The 21,017-nt window shown below is 37.2% G+C and overlaps 1 protein-coding gene across 1 annotated transcript in view; it reads right to left on the reverse strand.

The window, feature by feature from the left end:
• Positions 1 to 21,017, reverse strand: part of STIM2 (stromal interaction molecule 2) — a 135,482-nt gene that overhangs the window by 62,055 nt on the left and 52,410 nt on the right. Inside the window, 1 exon segment of the mRNA XM_040625044.1 lies at positions 17,524 to 17,654. Coding sequence (XP_040480978.1) covers positions 17,524 to 17,654 — 131 coding nt within the window.

The raw sequence follows: 21,017 nt of genomic DNA on the forward strand, positions 1-21,017 counted from the left end.
GCACTAGAATAAAGCTTAAGAACACTTTTATGTATATAAAATACTCAGCACCCAACAAGGTAAAATCCACAATGTCTCACATCTAATGAAAAATTACCAGGTACTCTAAGATACAGAAAAAAACAACCCACAACTAGGAGAAAAGTCAATCAAACCAATCCAAAAACGGCAAAGATGAGAGAATTATAAACAAAGACATTAAAATAGTTATTATAGCTATATTCTATATATTCCAGAAACCAGAGTTAATACTGAACATGTTAATGGAGACATGTAAGACTGAAGTGTTCTTTTTAAAAGACCCAAATCAAAATTCTAAACATTAAAACTACAATGACTGAGATGAAAAATACATTAAATGAGATTAATAATAAATATGACAGACTAAAATATCAGCAAACTTAAATATAATAAGCATGAGAAACTATCCAAATCAGATAGTCAGCTGTGGGACAACTTCAAGCAGCCTAACATAAGTGTAATTGGAGTCCATAAGGAGCCAAAAGGGAGTGACAAAAAAATATACTTGAAAAAATAATGGCCATAATTTTTCAAATTTTATTAAAACTATAAACCCACAGATCCCAGAAGATCAATATACCTCAAGACAAGAAACACAAAAAAAACTACACCAATACACATCATAATCAAATAGCTTAAAACAAGGGTTTAATAAAGAGCGTAATCTAAAAGCAACTGGGTAGGAGAGGGGAGATAAGAGACACAATAGGTACGGAGGAACAGAGATAAGAGGGATAGCAGAATTTCTGTCAGACAAAAAACACAATCCAGAGACCACTTAGGAAGCATATTTAAAGTATGAAAGAAAAAACTGTTAACCTACAATTGTTACCCAACAAAAACATCTTTCAAAATGAAGGCAAAATAAAAAATTTTTCGTACATACAAACAGTAAGAGTTTATCACAGGAAGTCCTGTACTGCCAGAAATGTTTTTAAAAGCCCTGTAAGCAGAAGGAAACTAATACCAGATGGAAATCTGAGCATAGTAAGAACAGTTGTGAAGGAATAACAGAGGCAAAAGCTTAAATGAATTCAAGAAAGAACGAGAGAAGAAAAACAGTACACAAATCCTTTTGAGGGAGCTTGTTGGAAGAGAAGGACAAAGGAATTGGGCAATAACCAAAGGGAGAAATAGATTCAGGAGAAGTTTTTATACTGTTGTGTTTATGAGGTGTGAAAACAACGGCAGGTTTGCATCAGATGGGAAAGATCCAACAGAAAATGGAAAATTGCTGAAACATTGTCCTAGAGTTGCCAAGGGGAGTAGAGTGCTCAGGTGGAAGAATTCACTTCTGCGAGGGGCATAAACAATGAATCGACAGTAAGAGGAGAGAATATATAGTTTATAGCCATAAATGAAGGTGGATGAGCAACCCCAGTGGCCTCATATGGCCTCTGACAAGGAGAGATGAAAAACTTCCGTACCCCAATCCTAAAATCTCTGGTTAGTTATCACATCATTAGGATATGATTTTAAACACACCACAAAGCATAAGAAATAGACTAGCAATGGGAAGGTAAAGGAAAATTACTAACCAATTATACTTAATAGATTTTATAGCAACACAAAGATTTCTCTTCACTGTCTTCTACAAAAGAAAGTTAACAGTTCCAAAATTTGAGGATCAAAATGTTCTGTATCATAATTGGGGTGGTAGATACATGGGTATATACATTCGTCAAAATTCATGAAACTGTACAGCTAAAACTTCTGCACTGAATCAAATGTAAAATACACCTCAAATATTTAAACCATCAAGAATTTCAAGAAACTCATTATCTTTTATGGACACAATTTTATTCATTAAAAAAGATATTATTTATTCTAAATGTACTGCTCATCTCCCATGATCATTAAGCCAACCTCTAAGAGATTATATTAACTTGCCATATATTATACTTTGTAAATGTCTTTTTATCATTTTTTGGTTTTTCAGGATAGAAGAGTTTAAAACACTACCATCGGTGACACTCAGGGTTGTAACTACAACCCATTTCTTTGTGTTTTTTTGGTTGTTTCGTTTTGTCATAAGTGAGATTTTATTGCTTATTCTAGGGATTAGTACACAGACATTTCAATTTGTACACAATTCTTCATGTATGGACCAAAGACCTAAAAAATCATGTACTTGTGATTCTTTTTTAAGCAGTTATTCCAGTGACTTTCCAGCTTAATATCTGGAGGTAAATTTTCCTTAACAAGATTATCAAGTACTATTATCTTCAAGTGTTGTACGGTGTTACACGGTTAAGTCCCATTAATTCACAATTTAGTATCATATACACTACATACTCAAATTCTAATCTGTCACAGCACATTAACAAAGTTACTAGGAAAACTGGACTACTACAACTAAAGATGTTACAGAGTGTAAAAATTCTGACAGGGAGGGGCACCTGGGTGGCACAGCAGTTAAGCATCTGCCTTGGGCTCAGGGCGTGATCCCGGCATTGTGGGATCGAGCCCCACATCAGGCTCTTCCGCTATGGGCCTGCTTCTTCCTCTCCCACTCCCCCTGCTTGTGTTCCCTCTCTCGCTGGCTGTCTCTATCTCTGTCAAATAAATAAATAAAATCTTAAAAAAAAAAAAAATTCTGACAGGGAGAGCCAAGATCAAGGAGTGGTTTTCTTGAGGAAACAATTTTACCAAAAGCAACACAGGAACAGAAGTAATTTAAAATGTTCAAGATGTATTAAATGCATGACTGACTTCAAATTGCCCTTTAGGATGCTTTGTGTTATAGGATATAGAAACTACCCCATCTATGGAATGTCAGGCTGACACCCAAGACAACCAAAGCCTCCCATACGCAATAACCCACTGTTTTCTGGCTATACCAAGCAAATGACTTCACTTCTTAAAAAAGCATTTACACGTAAAAAATGGGATACAGTGGGATTCTCTCCTTAAAAATGTTTCTGGAGCTACTAAAAAAACTTGCATTTATGAAACAGTTGATAAAAGTATTCCTCTGGATTGTTTACAAAAGGAGACAGAGACCACTGATAAAGACTTGGTATATGGTATTAATCAGACTGGGCTTCTTTCTCTCCTGTGGTATCAGAGGCAGACTCTCCTCATTTCTAGTTTCTCTGTTTTCTGTAGGTAAGTCTTCCCTTGTTTCAGCCTGTGTTCCCTTTGCACCCCTTTTCCCTTTTATTTGCACTTTTTTATCTGAAGATTTATCCTTTCCTGCTGCCATTTTTTGATTCATTTCCACTTCTACAGAAGCAGGTTTAGGGGACAACCTGATCCTCCTCTTGGCTCCTCCTTTACTGCCCCCTCAGCAGAGCTATCTTCCTCTTGGGCCTCACGATGGCGGGGCAGGTGTGGGCCATGTGCAGGCAGCCCCTGGTGTCCCAAAAGCCTTCACAAACCTGGACTGCCGAGCTGCCATCACTCCTGCCCCCTAGCTGCTGGAACCCCTGTAACCCATTTCTCTGAATATGACAATCCTATACTGGTATCCCAGAAATGCTGGCTTGCTGGGCCTCCTCATTATAGCCTACAGAAGGAGTTCAATTTCCCTCTATCACCACACACATAAGCTATGTAACTAATGTGAGACAGGTAAAACACAGAGTTGGCTAACAGGAAATGAAATGGAAATAGGGTCAAGCTAAACTAGAAAGCAACAAATACGTATCATAGTGCAATCCAAGGGATTTCTCTGGCTTAGAAGAATAACGGAAGAAAACACAATAAACAGGGAAGCTTTATATGGATGAAGTTCCATTTCAGCTAATACTTAAAATTAATCTTATAAGATATAGTTTAACATGCAAAATGGAACAGGAAAAGAATGAGAAAAATCCTGAGTGAAAGGCCTCTCCAGGCATGAGAATACAGATGTGTCCAAAGAGCAGTCTGTCAGCAGTTCACTTTGGGGAGGGTAAGAGTGCATCAAGAAGCTGCAGAGTAAATGATAATGGCTAGAAGGATAAATTATGACCAAACTATAAAAGGTCTTAAATGCCAAATTAAGAAGTCTAGGCTATATATGGTAGACTACAGTGGTAGTTCTCAAAGTGTGATCAACTCTAATGTCAGTGTTCTGAACACATTTAAAGTAGGTTAAGTATATTAAATGTATGTTTGACTTACGGTATTTTCAACTTATGATGGGTTCATTGAGATATAATCCTATTTTAAGTTGAGAAAAAGATGTGTACTCCAGAGCACTCTGTTCCTCTTAACGAGGTCTACCCTCAAGGGCAACTAGTTAACCAGAGCCTAACCTGCAGGGGTATTATCAGAGCCTAACTGACAAGGCTCAATTCAACCCTATCAGTCTCTAGCCTTCCAGTGGGAGAAGAGAAATACCCAATTCCAACTCACTCTAGCCATCCTATTCCACCAAAGGGAAAAGAAAAAACCAAAACTGAGAAACACTTGTGAAGGTCGCAGTTCAGAATCACTGGTTCACTAAAAGACTGGGACCTAATCGTAGGTCTACAGAACACCTCCCCTCCCCACCATATTACTACAGACCTATTTACAGCCGTTTCTTTTATACCATATACCATATCTAGCTCTCAAGAGAAAATGACAAGGCATACCAGAAGGCAAAAAGCACCATATGAAGAGACAGAACAAGCATCAGAACCAGATATAGTAGGGACTGATCAGATGAGGGATTTAAAACAACCAAGACTAATACACTGGAGATACTAGTGGATAAAGTAGACATATGGAAGGACAGATAAGCAATATAAGCAGAGATGGATATCCTAAGAAAGAAGCAGAAAGAGATGCTACCGATCAAGAGCAATGGAACACAAATTAAGAATTCCTTTGATGGGCCTATTAGTAGACAGGGCACAGCTGAGAAAAACACTCTGCTCCAGAGGACAGATGTATCAATAGAAACCTGCAGAAACAAAAAGCAAAGAGAGAACTGAAAAAAAAAAAAAAAAAAAAAGCCAGAAGAGAGTATCCAAGGACTGTGAGACAACTCCAAAAGGTATAACATATGTGTAATGGGAGTGCCAGGAGAAGAAACAGAGAAAGAACAGAAGAAATGCCTCAAACAATACAGACTGAGAAGGTCTAGGGCAGTGAAGTCACCCTGTATGATATTATATTGGTGAGTGCATGTCATCTTACATCCATCCAAACCCAGAGAATGCACAACACCAAGACCAAACCCTAATGACGACTACGGACTTTGGGTGATTACGACATGTCAGTGTAGGTTACTCCTTGGTAAAAAAATGTACCAGTCTGGTGGTGATGTTAACAATAAGAGAGAATATACCCCATGTGTGGGGGAAAGGGGTATATGGGAAATCACTGTGCCTTCTCAATCTTGTAAACCAAACTGCTTTAAAAAACTTTTTTTTAAAATATAATGGAATGCGTACACTTCAGGGTGCAAGAAAAGTAAGAACAATGAAGAAATCAGCGGAGAAGTAACTAGAAGCAGGAAGAGAAAAAACCAAGCAAGTTCTTTTCAATGCTATCCCTCATGCCACCATACTCCAGTCATACTGAATTATTATTGGCTATTGCATAAATTCGTACCTCATATTCTTGCTGTAATGCTTTTTCCCTCCCCTGACCCTTCCTCTTGGAGCGTCCAGCCCATCATCTACACCTGTAAAAACCATGCCTACTTCCAGAGGCCCATCTCAAGGACTCCTACTCCATGCTTTTCTAGATGCTCCTCAAACAAATGTGCACCCTCTCTTCTGAGACATGAGAGCACTTCCACGATTCATGTGTATTCCTAGTACATAATATGCCAGGACACAATACGCCATGACATGCCTTTTATTAGACACACAGAGCCTCATACGCCCTACTAGATGGCAAGCTTATGGAAGTCTATGCCTGTTTTTTCGCTCTGCTCCATATTCAGTACAGTGCTGTACATATAAATAGGAACTTTAAAACATTAGGTGTGTTTTGTTTTTAAAATGAATACTCAACAACGCCCTCAGTCAGGAGCCCAGGCATATTTCCCAAGCCCTTGAAGGAACCAAGTAAAAGAAAAGAAAAATGAAAACAAAAAAAGCAGCTAATTTTAAAAATAGTTTTTAAATTCCATAAAAATCCTATACCTCCCTAATTAAGACTTCAAAGAAATTTTAGGAACTTAGGAGATATAAAAATGAAGGTCAGTGGGCAAGGATTAGCACTTAAAGTGAAAGGCTCTCAAATATTTTTTATCAAATTTTTTGAAACATTTTCAGGATCAAGACAAAATATTCCTTCATCTTAAAAAGGTTCTCTTTATCAACTGAGTTTAATAGCCTTATACTTTTAGCCCTCCAGGCCTAATAACCCTGTAAAAAGGCCAGTGGGTATGAGAGGTAATAAAAAGCAAGTCATCAACACTTCTTGGTAATACTAGTACTTTGTCAATGCCATGAGCAAAGTCAAGCCAGGTCAGACCCAGCAAGGAAATACAGGGGTGAAAGGTAGTCTTTAGGGTGAGATAAGGTAGAATCTCCAGCCATGCTTAAGATAACACTCAAGACACAACTGAACATGATTCAGACCAAATACAGGGAAGAAGCAGGTATGAGGTCCTAGTGAAACAGCTGATCTCAATGCCTAAAGTTTCCAACTTAAACTGAAGTCATTAATAGAAATACAGTTCAAAAATGTAACCAAGGATGTTCTTTCATAGTCCAGGGCTCAAAACTAAACAAAAGTTCAAAAAACAACAACTTGGAAGTGTGCCTAAACGTGTTCAGGAGTGAACAGGACTTGGCATGGTTGGGCTCTGGCCCAGTCCCCTAAGCTGTATGACCTAAGTAATCTAATCAAAGCGCAGACTCATCTATAAAGCAGGGATACCACCTGTCTTGCCTATCCCGAAACAACATTGCTGAAGATAATGTGAGACACCATAAATGCTTTATGAACCATGATGTTATAATCAACATATGGTGGGGTTACCCAGAGGATAAGAACAATTTACCTTATATATCCCTGATGTAGCATAGCACCTTACAACCTTAAGGCCACAAGAACAGCTTTCTAGAGCAAAATAGTCTTCTGAAGACCATGGGGTTAGTGACTGCAACATTTACTTCTGAGAGAAATTCTCGCAAGCCAAACAATGGATAGGTGAACAGGAAAATTTAGACTATTATATACAATTCTTCAGATATGAATAATAGGGAAAGCCAGGAATTCACAACAAAAAAAAAGAAAAAGAAAAACAAAACAAAACAAAAACAGGGAGACCTGGGTGGCTGAGTTAGTTAAGCTCCAACTCTTGACTTCTACTCAGATCACGATCTCAGGGTTGTGGGATCAAGCCCCACACTGGGCTCCGTGCTCAGTGTGGAGTCTGCTTGAGATTCTCTCTCTCCCTCTCCCTCTGCCCCTCACCCCACTCATGCTCTTTCTCTAAATAAATAAATTTTAAAAATAAATTCTAGAAATCTGTGAAAGTCAATGAGTTTTATTTTATGTTAATACAGAAAATATTGTTAAACTGTTTTATTTCTAGAGAATAAAAAGAAAAAAAAATCACTTAGCTCTAGGAAAACCAGAATTATGTCAAAGTCTGTCATGTTACTAGAAAACAAGGTGCCCATACATACAGACTTAGCGTGATAAACCGAATTGGAATAGATCCAAGCTTTACTAATAGCACAAACATTCACACAATACTTGGATCAATTTAATAACAATTTAGTAAAGTGAGCAAGACACAAAGGTAATTACACTGGAAAGCAGACTGTGGTAAGACATATAGTGAGTTAATTATATGGCCCCATTTGCCTAGGACAGTCCTCATTTGCACCTGTCATCCTGGTGTAATTATTAATAGTACCCTCTTTTACTCTCAAAAGTATTTCAGTTTGGATGATGAATTATATGTCACCATATCCACAACAGCAACAATTATAAAGTAGATAGAGTTAATGTTACAGTAAAGGTACAATTTTATTTAATTCATTTGTGAAGTGGGAATAAATAGTTTTTGTATACTGAAACTCAGATGTTTTAGAAGAGGAGATATGTGAAGTGTGCTAAACTCTCAAAAAAATGTATTACATAAATGCAATGCCATGCTGTGATCCTGAAAATGCCTGGGGGAGGAGGGGCGGAGAGGAGCAGGACTGGCTGTACAGTCAGGCTGGAACTGAAGCAGTATAGACACAGATCCTGATTCACACCCCTGCTGCTCTGCCCCCTTCCAGTGTGTAACAGTATTTAATATGAAACTCCTATAAAGGGAAATGAAAAACTAATGGAACAGCAATGGGAAAGGATTTTTTTAATGAAAATATATAATTGCCAGATACTCTGACTAAAGAAAGTGGAAATCATTTGGAGGAAGGGGGCTAAAAGATTTACTAGTTGAAGCAGGGGTTGTGGTAACTTCCTAGAAAGAGGCCAAAGGCACTGGGTTGAATGTTTCAAGGCCATAAAATGATTTCAGAAGTTTTTGGCTCTTTATAGACAGATCTCATAATATAGACCATTCATTCCCAGTTTATAAATTGTTGTATTTAAGATTGTGTATTTGCCATTTGAAACACATCTTTCCACAGAAACTGTTATGATATTTAAGCACCTACCTACTGCAGCACAAAAGCCCACTTAATCCATAGGTACCGAACTAGATAGTACCAATGGTGTTTCTCAAATGACATACAACTAAGGACGTATCAAGAAGAGGGTACCCATTATAATACATCAGACTCAGAGGAGGCAGAGGCAAGACCGTCTGGTTGGCAAGCCATGGTAGGGTAAGAGAAAGTCTTCTGGTTTCTGCGGTGGTTGCTTTGAGGGACAAGAAGACGTATGAATAGAAACAGCCTAGGAGGGGCACCTGGGTGGCTTAGTCCTTAAGCGTCTGCCTTCGGCTCAGGGCGTGATCCCGGTGTTCTGGGATCGAGCCCCACATCAGGCTCCTCTGCTGGGAGCCTGCTTCTTCATTTCCCACTCCCCCTGCTTGTGTTCCCTCTCTCGCTGGCTGTCTCTTGCTCTGTCAAATAAATAAATAAAATCTTTAATAAAAGAAAAAAAGAAAGAAAGAAACAGTCTAGGAGAGGGGTGCCTGGGTAGCCCAGTCGGTTAGGCTGATCTCAGCTCAGATCTCGATCTCAGGGTTGCAAATTCAGGCCCTAAACTGGGCTCCACGCTGGGCATGGAGCCAACTTAAAAAACTGTAAAACATGAATGAATGAATGAATGAATGAATGAAAGAAAGAAAGAAAAAGAAAATAGTCTGGGAGAATTCATTCTTATCAAATATCATAAACAGAAAGATAAAAGCAGTAGGTAAATTAATTGGAAAAGCAAGAGATAGAGAAGGAAGCCCAGTAAAGAGGTACTACAGATGTCCAGACAAGGCATAAAAAACCTGGGTACTCAACTAAAAAATGCTGAGGAAAGACAGCAAGCTTAGAACTTAAGAAATATCTTAAATACAATTATGAAATAATAAAGACACTTCTTAAGATCTATCTCAATAACTTATACAATGGTTCTTAACCATTCTAGGTTACAGGACCATCTTACTTTAAAAGCAAAGAATCCTCTCCCCAGCAATATACATGCACACCCTGCTTTCCAGTAACAATTATTACTATAATAATTACCGTGTTACACATGTTTATGACTTTCAGTAGAACATATTAAAAAAATTTTACAGAACTTGGGCAAAGTAAAATCACAAAGCACAGGGGCAGGAAACAATATCTTTTGCAAGACCATCAGGGTAGCCAAATATAAATACTGTGCCCGAGATTATAAAAACTATTATAAAAGTTGTTACAAAATGCAAAAACAACTATAAGATTTATTAAAGGATAACGTGGGCATCAGAATCACCAAAGGACTTGCTAAAATACAGATTTCTGGGCCCCACTCCCACATTTCTGATTCAGTAGGCCTGGGATGGGTCCTGAGAATTTGCATTTCCGAAAGTTGCTGCTTTGTCCAGGGAACATACTTTGTTTTTTAGAGCAATCTTTTAGAATTATACCAACTCCTCTTCATCCACTTCTCTCCCTTAGGCCCAAAGATCTGGCTGTGCTGACCCACTCTGTCCTATGGATTTATCACCTTTCCTTCCTCGTTATAGGCTATATGCAAAGAAGAGTGCCCCAACCTTTTTTCTACCTTGCTTCCAAAATACACAGACAGCCTCCATATAATTTTGAATTGCCCAAACTGCAGTTGAAAAAAAATGTTTAAAGAGAAGAGGTAAGCAAAACGACAAACAGATATTTGATGCTTAGAAGATTTTGGTACGTTGCAGAATATCGAAAAAACTATACACACATTCCAAGAGATGACTCCTTTGTAGATAAAGAAGGGTGTTTCTTCCATAGATCCCTACTCACAGGTGTTCAAAATCACTACTTCTCTTCTAGGATCTCTACAGATCAATAAACACCCTACAAATAAAAATTAAATTAAAAATTAATAGAATTTGTAGGTACAATGGTCATAGCGACAAATTTACAGAAAAAGTATTTTTGAAACAAAGGAAATAAAATGTAGATTTTAACCATGTCTTCCCTTATCAAAATGATAACTAAATGTTCTACCTCAGTAATTCCCTGCCTTTTTTTCTGAATTAGTATAAATGTGTGAGTTTTGCTTCATTCTTACAGTACCATTTCTTCCAGGTGTCATAGGTATCAGAGCTAATTCCAATCTTGAAAAGCAGAGAGGTCACCATAAGTCTATCAGGAGCTGATGTGCTATACAGTTAAGAGACCTCTATACAGTGAACAATGAAAGTTAAAGAAGAATAAATAATAACATTAGCAGTGTCTCTGGGACTCGTTTTTTTGTTTTTTTAAAGATTTTATTTATTTGACACAGAGAGAGAGTGCACACAAGCAGGGGGAGCAGCAGGCGGGAGGAGCAGCAGGCTCCCCGCTGAGCAGAAAGCCCAATGCGGGGCTTGACCCTAGGACCATGACCTAAGCCAAACATAGACGCTTAACTGACTGAGCCACCCAGGTGTCCCTGGAACATGCGTTTTAGAAAAATTCTCAGTTACCTGTTCTTATAAAAATGGAATGAAGTCTATGTGACTTATAACAGATCTTGCTTCATAATTCATTAGTGTAGTCGTCTCCAATTTCAGTTGCCCAGACCCCATAGGGATACACAATCTAATCCACTCATGAGGGAGAAAATATGAGAACTTCTATTTAATTCTATCTCAGTTTTCATTTATATTTGTGAACATTTTTAAAAAGCGTAACAGTATAATAGTATGTATTTACATGTCTAATATACTATTGTATATACAGATACAGGTATATCTCCTGTATCTGTACGCTACTTATATATAGCTATTTATTTGTAAATTGTACTAGGGAGGGCATAACGATGGAGACTGATGATACACATTAACATAAGAAAGCAACACATACTGGAAAACAAGAACATCATTCAGTCTGGCCTCAAACCCCACCCATATCACTCACGAGCTGGTGACCACGTGTACACTGTTTCACCTCCTTCTGCAAATAAGATGAGGAGTATACTCTCAGCTCATAGGGTTTCTATGAGGAGTACATACCATAGTCCATGCGAAGTGCTTAGAGTGTGAAACAAATAGCAAACACTAATAAATGTTTTCTATTATTTTAGTATATAAATCCATAAACGTAAGTTTGATAATTCCTACAGTAACAAAACTAAAAGAACCCATCATTTCCCAATTTTGGCCATTTAACCCTTTTTTTCTACTGAATACCTATTAACAGTCTCTGCTACTCTAATTATATGGTTATTGCTATTATTTTCCAGAAAGAATTAAAGTCTATTTTTATGATAGCATGTTTACTGAACTATGAAACTATAAAAATTCTAGTATGCAGGAAAATGCCTCAATAATTATAACTTAACAGACATCAAGGACTCTTTAGCACCTAATCTCTCTTTACCTTACCTTTGCTCTGCTTGTCCTTTCAGGTGAATGCTAAGTGATCCTTCCGTCAAATAAGTTGTACCGGACCATTTGTGCATATTATTACATATAATTACTAGCAACAAAATACTACTTCATAGATAATTTTAATCAGACATATCAATGTTTTAAAATTCTAGACATATTCTATGACTAAGATCAATATGAAAAGTCTTACTGTGGGTCCCCTCCAATATAAAGCCTTTAGAAGGAAGTTGTATAACTTTATCATTTTTATACTTTATTAATTTCGTGGCTTGAGAATTTTCCATCAAATATCTGTAGTTAGCAGAGTACAGAAACTGTGCTAAGCAGCCTCTAAAAATGGCTCCCAATGACCCCAACATCCTCACATCCATACCTTGTCTAACAGTCTCCCTTTGGGTATCAGCTGGACCAAGCGACTTCCTTCTAACAAACAGAATATAGCAAAAGAGTAAAAGGATTCCAATTCCAAGATTAGCTTACAAAAAGACTTGTAACTCCCATGTTGTTGCCCTTCTCTTGCTCTCTCTCTCTCAGGGCTCCCTCCCACTCTCTCTAAGGGAAGCCCACTGCCATGTTACAAGCTGCCCTATGGAAGGAGCCATGTGGCAGTTAACTGTTGTCTCAAACCAACAACCAGTGAAGACCTGGGGGGCCAAGGGCCACATGAGTAGGCCCTGCAGTGGATCTGCCATGCATCAGGCCTCGAGAGGTCTATAATACCAGCTGACATCTTAATAGCAGCTGCATGAAATACCCACAGCCAGAAGACCCAGCTAAGCTACACCTAGATTTCAGACCCAAAGAAACTGTGAGATGATAAATGTACATTGTTGTAAGCCACCGAATTTGGGGGTGGGGAGGAAGAATCTGTTACACAGCAAGAGATATTACATAAGTTAAAATTTTAACTTAAAAATACATGCACCTATTCCTTTGGAAACAGTACTCCACATAATTCAAAAGTCACTGATCCTATTTTAAAATGTATTTTCTAGTAGTTTTTTCTAACCCTACTTTTGTTTCCTACTTTCATGACTCTCCTTGTTTCAGACACACATATATCTGTGCTGTTAACTAAATTTTCTAAGAAGTATATAGACAAATGATGACAGAGGTGCTTTTCAGGCAGAACAGCTAAATGTAAGAAAAACTGAAATACCAGGTACAGTTTTTTTATATAAATTGGTTTTAAAGTTAATTATAAAAATCAAACAACTGATAAGAACATAAACTCTAAAACTATTTATTCCAAATGACATCAGTAAAAGGTAAGTGTGGATATAAAAAGGAAGAGAAATTAGGGGGAAAAAGGGATTTTTTAAACTTTAAGAAAGAGAAAAAGTAAAAACAAAGTTCATACACATTAGAAACTATCATAAAGTTTTCAGTAACAAAGCAGGCAATAACAATGTGAATTCTCATTGCCTCCTACACTGTGTTCAAGGCAACAAAACCATTCATTTCTCTTATTTAATAAAAGTATTTCTTAATCAAGTACCTACACTTTCTAAAATATCTTCAATATTGGCAGAATAGATGACTGTAATCAAAAACTCAATCTAAACAGGTCACAGATTGAGCATACACTGACTCTAATCTTTTTGATCTTGGGCCAGAAGACAATGACCTGGAGAGCAAAAGCTTTACATCTTTACATCCTGTTCCTAATCTAAAACACTCATGTCCTCTATTTTCAATTTGAGAATAGCTCTGAAAAATTGCCACTTACTCTACTTGTCCAAGTATTGCATGCAGTATACACTTTAAATATCACCTTCCCAATGAGGCCTGCCGAGGGCACCCTATTTAAAATTACAGCTACCCATCATCTACCTGTCCTCAACCCCCTTTTTCCTGCTTATTTTGTTTTTTGTTTAGTCTGCCTTTTCACAAGCATCCAACAAAATGTCCACTTAAGGGCTTAAAGATTTATGTGAGATTCTGTCTGTTTTGTCCCAGATATATTCCAAGATCTATTTGAGTATCTGGCATAAACAGATCTTCAAATATTAGCTCAATATTAAATGCATGAATAAATTAGAAGAGTAAATGCTTTCTCATATGACCAAAAACAAAAAACAGAAGCAGAAGCACTAAAGAGAAAAAAATTGGGGCGCCTGGGTGGCACAGCGGTTAAGCGCCTGCCTTCGGCTCAGGGCGTGATCCCGGTGTTATGGGATCGAGCCCCACATCAGGCTCTTCAGCTATGAGCCTGCTTCTTCCTCTCCCACTCCCCTGCTTGTGTTCCCTCACTCGCTGGCTGTCTCTATCTCTGTCAAATAAATAAATAAAATCTTTAAAAAAAAAAAAAAAGAGAAAAAAATTGTTTTCAAGTACCATTTTAAAATGCTAAATATTTTTCTAAATTTTAAAAAAGTAACATTTTAAACCAAGATCACAAGAAATTAAGAATTTAATTTTTTTGACTAAGGTTTCCTATTAAACTCATGAAGTTTCCTGATGATGACTGCTAGAAACCCATAATGATATTACCATTTACTTCTTTTAAAAAGAGACACTTCAACAAGAAATATAAATCAAGATGTAGCTATGCTGATCAGAAGGCACTGAAATAGTCCAAGAACCACAGAATTAACAACTCATTCCTTAAAGCCTACAACACGCCACAGTCTCTAGATCAGTGCTTCCAATACAAACTAACCTGATCTACACATGTGATGTGACATTTTCTAGAAGTCACATTAAAAAGTAAAAAGAAACATTTGGCATTCATTTTATATTTGATGAATCCAGTATGCCCATAATATTATCATTTCCAACAGGTAATCAATATTTTAAAGTTTAAGTATTTTACATTATTTTTCTCATATTCAAAATTTGATGTGTGTTTTACACTTATAACACATCTCATTTTTAAGTGCCCAACAGCCAAGTGTAGCTAGTAGCTACCATTCTGGACAGTGGACTTCTAGATTCTGTAAGGTACAAATAAAATATGGAGACATACCTTATTTACTTTTGAATATTAATATTAGAAGAAATACCAAGAGAAGAATAACATCTCCTGTTTCTAAACATTAAAGCTCACCTGTCATACTCACAGAGTTATAGGTTCTTTTAACATAAGCTTTACATTTTAACATAAAGTTTTTAGTTCTAACCTTTATTACAAAACGTTTGGAATTCCACTGAAATTTAAAAGACTCAAGAAGAATTCCACTGAAGTATAAATTATATAGCCATGCATGCTTACTTTGTTTGGCACAGTGATAAATGATAACACTTCACACATTTGAGCATTATCTGATGATGAGGTTAAAAAGATTAAAATAACTTGTAATTCGAGGAACTATTATGCAATCAGATACATTTAAATAGGCTGTCAAATACCTGCATAAGCTTGCTTAATCCCTCTCTGTCTATATATTATGTGCAAGTTTAACAGATCGTTCCTTGGGCGGGTATTTTTAATGATTGAAAAATATGAATTTTTGCTATCTTTCCAGATTTAAATATTTCTGTAATTGTGATCTAAGAAGCAATATATTTGGTCTTTGTCCCTGGTTCCTGGCACAGAGTTCTTAAAACCCTTGGAATTTCCTGAGTGATAGGAGTGCATTTTGCCCCTTTTGATCACATCTGAGTTCATGCGAAGAGAGGACTTCGAATGGGGCCTCTAGATCACCTTGGGATGGGGCTGCTCAGCAGGAAGACCAGGCGATTAGAGAGATGGGACTTTCAGTCCCACCCACCTGACCACTGAGGGAACTGAACTCTATAATAACAGAGAAATCTGTTCCATGCCTTTCTCTTAGCTTCTGGAGTCACCAGCAATCCTTGTCTGTCAGTCCTTGACTCGTGGCTCCATAACTCCAATCTCTGCCTCCATAGGGTCATCTTTTCCCCAGTGTCTGTGTCACCATGTGGTACTCTCCTGTCTTATACAGACACCAGTCCTATTGGACTAAGGGCCCACACTACTCCAGTATATCCTTATCATAACTATTTATATCTGAAATTACCCTACTTCTAAATAAGGTCATATTCTGAGGTACTGGAAGTTAAGACTTCAAAATATGTTTTTTTGTGGGGGACACATTTCAACCCATAAGTTGGGCCTTTACAAAGATGTCCACCAATACCTGATTTCGAAGAATTAAAACTAAGGAGAAGTAGGTCCAGAAGGGCCACTGAACAGTGAGGGACTTCAAAGAGAGCTGGGATTTTATTTTAGACAAACTAACTTGAAAGCAAAAGTAAGAACCCTCAAAAGATGTCAGGAAGAAAGCAATATATGCAGGTCACGAATCTACTTGGCTTAGAGATGGAGGAATCAAGTGTAGCCTACAAAAGGATGAGCATTCGCAAGGTAAATGTGTTACAGAGCAGGTCAAGAATTAATCTTTAGGGGGGCGCCTGGGTGGCGCAGTCGTTAAGCGTCTGCCTTCAGCTCAGGGCGTGATCCCAGTGTTCTGGGATCGAGCCCTACATCAGGCTTCTCCACTAGGAGCCCGCTTCTTCCTCTCCCACTCCCCCTGCTTGTGTTCCCTCTCTCCCTGGCTGTCTCTGTCAAATAAATAAATAAAATCTTTTAAAAAAAAAAAAAAGAATTAATCTTTAGAGAATGTTACTATTAGGTAACAATGTGATTAGAAAATGTCACTATTATATAACATTAGATGATAATGCAGAAAAAACATAATTTAGTATCGTATAAACTAAAAGAGAAGCATCTCAATCATGACAAATATAAGAAAGAGATTGAAGAGGCCTGAAAACAACCAGGGGACTTGGCTAGAGTAAGACTCCAACCAAATAAAGAAAAACTTCTATGGAGAAACTAAGAGGGATGCCAAAGGGATGCCAAGGGGAAGATGACAATGTTTAAGAAATAAAACATGATTTATTTGTACAGTGGGTACAGTAGATCATTACATCAGTGACCCCCAATAAACCACATCTCCTAGCATTCATGCCCTTATATAATCCTCTTCCACACAGACTGTGAGCTTAGCCAAATAACCTGCTTTAACCAATTTGATTATTAACAGGCACTGGCAAGGCAAGCAGAAGCATGATAAGCACTTTCACATAGGAACTTGTTTTCCTGGAACACTGTCCCCTGGAAGCCAGCTGCCATGCTGTAAGGAAGCCTGAGCCAGATTCTGAATGATGAGAGACCACATGGAAAGAGATTGCGAAAACTAAGAGGTCATCATTTCAGCCCCAGCAGAGCTCCCAGCTGAATGCAACCACACTGCATCACAGTGACCTCAACCTATACCAAAGGGAACAGAAAACGTACCCAGCTGAGCCCAGTCAACCCAGAGATTCAGGAGAAATGATAAACCGTTGTTGTCCTAAGCCACCAAGCTTTGTGGCGGTTTATAAAGCAGCAATAGATAATAACTGATATAGTCTGAACAGGATATATGTTTGAGAAATGCGAGAACATGAGACTGAAGATTCTTATAAAACTGGGAAGACTTGTATACGCATGAGGAAAAAGGAAAAAAGGAAAAGCGTGTAAATACAAAGGGTAAAATTAGAATGCAAAGAGAAAAACTAAAGATACTGAAGATGAAGCTGACTCACATGATGAATAATCGGAAAATTTAAGAGAATAACAGGGAAAGCTTTCCACCTACTTCATCGCTTTCATCTACTTCAATTCCACCATCTTTGTCATCATCCATTTGTTTATGTATTGTTTGAAGAGCTTCCAGACTGTATCTGTCTTCTTCTGTGAAGCATGGTGGACTCAGTGATAGGCAGGGATCTGAAAAAGAATAAAGGGCAATCACTAACTTGCTGTACCAAAACATAGACTATATAGTTGAGAATATAATTAAAAGAAAAACAACATATTAAATTTCAGACTAAGTCAAACCAACGGGTTTTTAAAAGTCTAGTAGAGTCATTGAAAGTATAAAATATGAACACAACTCACTAAAAATAAATAACTCAATTTAATGGATATTAGGCAACTACCACCAGGAGTAACTCCAGTACTGACTTCAAGTTGTCTATATTCTTACATATATTGAACCACTTTCTTCTTTTCCAACCCATCATGTTTACTAATTATTTCTCCCCCCAAAAATAGAACCACTTAAGAAAGAAAACCCTAAAAATCATAGAATACAAGATGTTAGTTTCGAAGAATCCAGCTTAACTAAAATATGAATCCAAGAAAATATAGAAGAGAACACAAGAAAAGGATATACAGAAGAGTCATATGATAGAGACTTTTTTTTCACTTTTAAGAATCAGAATCCACCCATATGAATACCTTTTAAAATACACCACTTTGTAAATTTAACAAGGAGAAACTGGGGGAAAGAATACTGAATTTTCAAAAATCGTATTCCTCATGTTTTCTTTAATATATATTTATTGGTTAAACCTCTTCCTATGGAAAATGTGTAAATTTCCATATTCAGGTTGTCAAAAACTAACAATTTAGAGGCAATTTAAGGCTTTTCAAAGCTTAAAAATCAGATTAGTAAAAGTTACCTGTTGACTCAAATAGTAAACATCCTATACACTAAAATGAAAACATACGGCCAAAACTTCATTCACACCCAATCTGGCTGACTGGCAGACTGACAAAGTCCAAGGACTTACTTCTACCGTTTTACCAGGTCACTAAAATACCCTCTGAAAACATCATCAGAACCACATGTATTTCTAGAAATAGGAATGGCCTAAAAGTTTAAAGTGGTTACTAGCATAACAGAAGGGTTAGCCACAGTTTGGTCTTCTCAACAACAGTTAAAAATTTAGTTCATCATTCTGCCCCTGTTATAAATTAAGTGTCTGATTTTGTACAAGTCATTTGTCCTTGTGTCTTAGATACCATGCCTGTATTTTAAAATAAAGTAGTCTAGATGTTTACTAAGATCTACTGCAGCTATAATGGTCTAAGAAATAACCTAATTCTGTGCTTAGGAAAAAATTCCAAGAAGCCACTACTAGAAACCAATTACTTTTTTTTTTCTTTTTTGGTAAAAGAATAATGCAAATCTGTATTACACGCACGTTCCAGGTGTAACCCTTTGGAGGACTTAACATTTCTAATAGTTTTAATTCAACACGTAATTTTAATTCCTTTAGTCTTGGAAGAGAAGCAAACAGAAAAGGAAACTATAAAAAGGGGAAATGCTCCTAAGTTATATGATGTGTGTGTGTGTGTATTTAAAACTCTGATCACGGTTTGTTAAAATCTAAGAACTTGCAGGTACAGTGGTCAATTACAAATCACAAATTACAATTACAATCACAAAACAACCAGAACCCTGATATGCCTACAAGTTCCAACTCATTTGTACTTATTTTGAATGGATGTAAAGTAAAAGATAAACTCCCAGGTATCCTAACATATGGAAATAGAGAGGATCCGAATACAATGTGATATTGCCTCCAGCAGAGCTATTTTTTTTACATATTTTATTTTGCTAATAAATATGTGAAGTGAAGGTGTTACTGCAATAAGTATACAAGGGGTAGTTAGCATCACTCACTGATTAAATAGGCTTTGTTGTCAACGCTGTCAAACTCAAAAAGAAATGAATGATGAGGGCTCTAAAAACCTTATAAAGCTTTAAAAGAAAATTAGGAGGAACATCTGATTTGAAAAAAATTCATGTAAAAATAAAATTGGTATATTTTTACTTAAATTAACTTATTTAATAAAACATTATCTTTCAAGGTCTGTTTCAGGATTAACTTCTACAGGAAGTGTTTCTGTACTATATCTGTATTATCTTCTAGGGATTAGCTCCTTCCCTGAACACTATTCCATCCATTCAGCAAATGTCTACTGAGCATATACCATGTGTCAGGCACTGGAAATACCATACTGAAAAAAGAAGTTAAAATTCCTCATGAAACTTGCAGCAAAGTGGAGAAGGTGAGTGTAACAAGATAAATAAGCAAAAGGCAGAGCATGTTAGCAGCGTAAGTATTAAGGAGAAAAATAAAGAACAGATATGAAATGCCAAGGATTTTGAAATTCGATTATATTTTATTCTCAAATCATTCAACCTAAGTCCTCATTTGATGTTGTACTTTATTAATCTCTAACTGCTTCATGGGTCATTTTGCCCACACGACTGAGCTTATGAACAAGGCAGGAACCATGTTCTATTTCTCACGATCATAATACTAGGACTTAGCTAGGCAATTTTGTGTCTCTGATAAATTCTGTTACTTCATATACAAACTAAATCATAAACTTCTAGGCTTCTATACTGTGCAAACCAGTGACAGGCATGAGGAATTAAAGGGCTAACAAAAAGTATCTTGTACTTGGGGCGCCTGGGTGGCGCAGTCGTTAAGTGTCTGCCTTCGGCTCAGGGCGTGATCCCAGCGTTCTGGGATCGAGCCCCGCATCAGGCTTCTCTGCTAAGAGCCTGCTTCTTCCTCTCCCACTCCCCCCGCTTGTATTCCCTCTCTCACTGGCTGTCTCCCTGTCAAATAAATAAATAAAATCTTTAAAAAAAAAAAAAAGTATCTTGTACTTGAAAAAAACTCACAGTCTAGTGAGAAAAGAAGCATTTGGAATACTACATTAGGTTAGGGACCACTGAAAACACCACTTGTAGGGTGCTAGGAGAGCATGGAGGAAGGGCACCAATACAGACTGGAAAAGAAAAGTCAGATGTTTTCTAGAGGTAACCTTGGGAAGTTTTAAATGTCCTATAGTTGATGACTATAGGAAAGGAGAGAAATGCATGCCTAGAAAAAGAAACATCATATGTTCAGTGACATGAAAAGAAAACGAACATTCAGAGAAATGCCACTAGTTAATATGTCCAGAATACAGAGAATATATGGAAAAAAGAAAAGAGATCAGGTAAGAGATTGGAAAGAAGGGGCCAGATCTCTAAGAGTCATTTTCCAAACTAAGGAATCTGGATTTTTATCCTGAAAACTATAAGAAGCCCATAGGGGATTTTCAAGGAGAAGCCTAACACAATCAGATTCCTTAAGATAGATCATTCTGGTGACAGTGGAAAACAGACAGAATGGTGGCAAGGCTGGGAGGCACAGCTGTCAGGAAGTGCTACTGTAATCCTAGCAGCTTGCAATACTCCATGCGTCCAAGGAATGGAGGAGGGAAATGATGAATATTGCTCTA

Source organism: Ursus maritimus, unplaced genomic scaffold, assembly GCF_017311325.1.
Source record: "Ursus maritimus isolate PB19 unplaced genomic scaffold, ASM1731132v1 scaffold_8, whole genome shotgun sequence".
In the NCBI taxonomy this organism is placed as follows: domain Eukaryota; kingdom Metazoa; phylum Chordata; class Mammalia; order Carnivora; family Ursidae; genus Ursus; species Ursus maritimus.